General features: G+C 63.6%; 1 protein-coding gene across 1 annotated transcript; it reads left to right on the plus strand.

The window, feature by feature from the left end:
* The first annotated feature begins 294 nt into the window (after window positions 1–294).
* Window positions 295–4,008, plus strand: LOC107035152 (small integral membrane protein 10-like protein 2A). Its single transcript, XM_072956277.1, has 2 exons — window positions 295–1,065; window positions 2,657–4,008. Exon 1 carries the CDS (start codon window positions 475–477, stop codon window positions 709–711), a length of 237 nt encoding a protein of 78 aa, XP_072812378.1. The 5' UTR covers window positions 295–474; the 3' UTR covers window positions 712–1,065; window positions 2,657–4,008.
* The last annotated feature ends 269 nt before the right edge of the window (window positions 4,009–4,277 follow it).

Raw genomic sequence — 4,277 nt, forward strand, 5'->3', positions numbered from 1 at the left:
TTCCGGGTGGGCCTTCTGTACAGGATCGACATCGAGGCCCAGACCCTCCCGCCTTCCACTTCACATCTCAAGGGCATTGCACAAAAGCGGTTTCTGGAGAGCAGCGCCTTCCGATGCGCACAAGCTCTCTGGCTTTCTTCTCAGGAGTCCTGGAGGAGGCAGGGCTTACCGGCGGGGCGTGTCCCGGGGCTGAGTCGACAGCAGCAACTCTCTTGCGCCCGGCAAGAGGCGTGGCCAAGTTAGGGGCGGGGCTACGCCATAGGCCGCCACTATGGGAGCCGGCGAGAGGGCGGAGCGGTCCGCGGGCTGAGGCGGGGCAGTGGCTGTGGCTGCGGCTACAACCAGAGCCCAGCCCGGGAGGAGAGACCGAGGGCGGGGCAAGAGGGCGGCTGGCGGGCAGTTCCAGGCCCGGGGTCCACCTGCCCGGCCGCTCTCCCACCGATCGGTCGGAGGGGCTTGCGCGGGCCCGGGCCCATGGCGGCGTCGGCGGCCCTGTCTGCGGCGGCGGCGGCGGCGGCCCTGTCCGGGCTGGCGGTGCGGCTGTCGCGCTCAGCTGCAGCCCGCGGCTCTTACGGCGCCTTCTGCAAGGGGCTCACGCGCACGCTGCTCACCTTCTTCGACCTGGCCTGGCGGCTGCGCATGAACTTCCCCTACTTCTACGTCGTGGCCTCCGTGATGCTCAACGTCCGCCTGCAGGTGCGGATCGAGTGAGCACCCGCGGCCACCTCCAGGCCGCGACGACAGGGCTGCAGGCATGAAGAACGGCGGGGTCCGGGGCCGGCGGGACGCGGCCGGGAAGGAGGAGGGGCGGCCCGGGCCCCAGAGCCCGAGACCTCCGCGGAGGACAGGGCCACTGAGCCCCCGAGCCCCCGAGCGCCAGCTCCGGTCACCCACATCACGGCCGGGGACAGACTGCACAGAAACTGGCAAGAACGGGACCGTTCCGTCGAGCTCCAGAAAATTATTTGAGTGCAGCCGACCTGTTGCCTCACCTTGGCCGAAGGCGGGGAGCAGGAGGAAGAAATTCTGCAGCAGGAACGTGAATGACTGGCCCTGACGGAAAAGGTAGGAGGCCAAAGGTTGGACTTGCAGGCTGGAGGGAGGCGGTTGCCATGACATCTAGACGTCCAGGCCCCTTGGTGGTTTGGGGGAGATGTGGAAGGGGCCCGAGGAAGCCAGCCCAGGAAGCTTCCAAGCCGAGAGCTGGAGAGGCAGGGCAGCTGCAGGTCTCTGGACTCACTTGTCCTGTTTCCAAGATGGGGTGAGGGGCGGCGGCCTCCGCATCTCGGAGGGTCAGCAGTTCACCTGCGGAGGCCCTGGCGTCCCCACCTGCCCATGGCCCCAGTGGTGTCACTTGAGCACTAGGTCCGGGGAAGGCCCTAGAGTAGAAAAGATGCTGCCACCCCTCCCCTCCACCCCCTGGGAGGCAGCCTGGAAGGATGGTTGTGTTCCGGGCCAAACCCCAGGTCTGTCTCCTCAGCCCTTCTCAGAACCGCCTCCTGCTGGGCCTCTGCTTCTGCTGTTCCTGGTGCTCCCCTCCCCGCTCTCCGAGGGCTTCCTCCAAAGCTCCGCATCTAGGGACAAGGAAGAGTGGGAAGGACAAGCTCCTCCCTGTTCCTCCCACGGTCTTGCTCTTCTGCCACCTCAGCCACGCTCCCTCCAGCTCCTGCCGGGGCCTTCCAGGTGCCACAGAAGCGGTCCTCCAGCCCTGACAGCCTCCAGCAGCTCCCTTGTCCCAAGGATTTGGGAAAATGGGAATCTCCCTGAGTGGAGGGCAGCTCTCAGTCTGCGGAGGGAGAGCAGGTGGAGAAGGGGCTTGCAGAGGAGGTGACGCTTGGAGAGACAGGCACCTCTCTGGGTGAGGAGGCAACTCTGAACTCCCCATCTCTTTCTTTCAGGAACTGGTGTTTATAGGAGGTGACCCACCCCTTCTCTGGTCTTGTCAGGAGAGTCAGATCCCTGCCCCGGGCACCCCTGGTCCTAGAGCTGCCTGGGTAGCAGCCTAGAGAAGGGACTGACCCAGGAGAAGAGGCAAGGCCTTCCAGGCAGAGACCCCGAGTGGGGTGGCCCAGTGGTCCAGTCCTGGCATGGGGAAGGAAGGAGGGACTTAGTGACACACACTCTGGGGAGCTCTGTTCTCCCCGCGTACTGACTGGGGAAACGGCTCTGGAGGGAAGAGCTCTGCCCTTGTGACACACGTAAGAAGTGGGGGAGCTGCATCTGCCTCTAGGCCTGCACCCCCCACACACCAGTCTTCTGGAATGGGGGGGAGGGGAGCAAGGATCCCGGGGACCCAGAGAGAGCGGGGCCCACAGAAGAGAATGTGGCGAACTAGCTTTCATTAGGGTGTATGGGAGGCCACCGGGAAGGCCAGGGGACAGTCTGAGCTGAGGTGGGCACGGGAGAGATGAGTCCCAGGACCCCTTCGGGTGCTGGGGTCCTCGCCCACAGAGCCTGGCCTCCCCATCACACCCCACCCCAAGCTTGACCAAGGGCTCCTCAGCGAGGAGGGGCACAGGCCTCTCAGTTTGGGTGGTGGGGTGGGGAGGGAGGGGCTGTTGGGTGGCTCCTGGGATCATGGTGTCACCAGGAGAGGAAGGGTAACCTGGGTGGGATGGGCTGAGACCCAAGCGTGACCCCATCTTTCTATCCCCAGGGCGGCCCCCATGCCGAGGATCACACAGGAGAGTCTCCTCTGGATGGGCTTGGATTGGTCCTGGCTGCGTGGCTGACTGCAGACTAGCAGCAGGGCAGAGGGGAGCCAGGAGAGACCCTCACTCATGCCTACCCAGTCCCACAACTGCTCTGGCAACTGCTTGCTCCTGGTCCACGTACCTAGTGTTCCTGGGACTGAGAATCACGGCAGCCTGGTGGGCCCTGGGGACAGAGTGGCCGAGCCTCCCACCATCTGCCCTCCTTAGCTGCCCAGCTGGAGCACAGGTCCTGGGTGAAGATCTCTGCCTGCCCCACCCTGGGGCCTGAGGCTGGTTGGAGACCACCACGTGCCCCCTGCGGATTCCACAGATGGGGCCTGATGGCTTCCTTCCTTGTGCCAAGTTGCCTGGGAGCCCCTGATCCTGGTGTCCCCTCCTCCACCCCAACCCTGTCCCCCCAGGACCACTTCTGGGAGCTCACTAGCCAGCTGACTCCATCCATGGATCTCCAGGGACAGCCTCTGAGAGACTGACATGGGGCTACGTGGGAGGAGAGTGGCAGGGGATGAGAAACCTTGGGAATGATACACAGATGTGCCCCTTTCAAGCCCAGGTCTCACCCTCTGGGAGACTTGATCCCCAGCTCCAGCCTCTTCCTGGGCCAGCCAGGCAGGGAGGAGGAGGCTGAGAATGGCATGAGAGAGGCTCTTCACTGACCGTGTGTGGGAGAGTGGGTGTGAGTGTGAGTGTGCCCACGCACACACTAGTGGCTGGGCATTGCCGCGGGAGTGGAGCCATTGAGCAGGGTGAGCTGAGCTGGGTGCCCTGTCCTCCCTGCGGAGCTGCCTGGGGCCCAGGAGGCCACTTCTCAACAGAGAGAAAGCGTGCTGGAGCCTCAGGGGCCCCTGGCCTCGGAGCCCCCGCCCCTGCAGAGCGGCCGCACCCCGTGGGAGGGCAGGGGAGGTCTGCGGGGGCCCTGGCTGGGGCTGGCTGGGCTCCAAGGGACTGTCCCAGGAAGGTGAGAGTCCCTGCCCCTGCTTTGCTTACCGTTTGGCCTTGAGTCGGTAGCTGCTTCTGCTTTCCCGCCTCTTCCTTGTGCCCCCACTGGGCCCTTGCTGCTTGACGGGCCCTCCATGCACTTTATTTATTTGCAGTCTGTTTTTCAGGCAGTGAAGCTTCAACAAAATCAGAGACACCGACTTGAATAAGATGACTTTCACTTTTCTGTGATTAACTGTGCACCGGTCAGCACAGTCAGATCAGAGAAAAGTTCTTGTTTCAGGTGTTGTCAAATCTTATTGTCTGTCTAAGTTAAGAAGAGTCCTCTGAGTTCAATAAAATAAAATAAACGCTGGAGGCCTCCTGTTTCTGGTTTGGCGCAGCCTTGGAGGAGAGAGAGGCCAGTGGGGAGAGCGGCCCACCCTGCTGGCCAGGAGCTGGGGGAGGGGAGCCCCCTGAGGGCTGTGAGGGGGCGGGGCTGTGACAGGGGACTGGGGCCTGGTCAGAGGAGGCTCTGAGACCGGGCTTGACCTGGACCTCTGCCCCCATCAGGAGAAGGCGGCAGCACAGGCCTGGCCCAAGAGGTGGCAGGTTGTCCCAGTTTGTTCCAGTCACAGCCTTTAT

Source organism: Vicugna pacos, chromosome X (assembly GCF_048564905.1).
Source record: "Vicugna pacos chromosome X, VicPac4, whole genome shotgun sequence".
Taxonomy (NCBI): Eukaryota; Metazoa; Chordata; class Mammalia; order Artiodactyla; family Camelidae; genus Vicugna; species Vicugna pacos.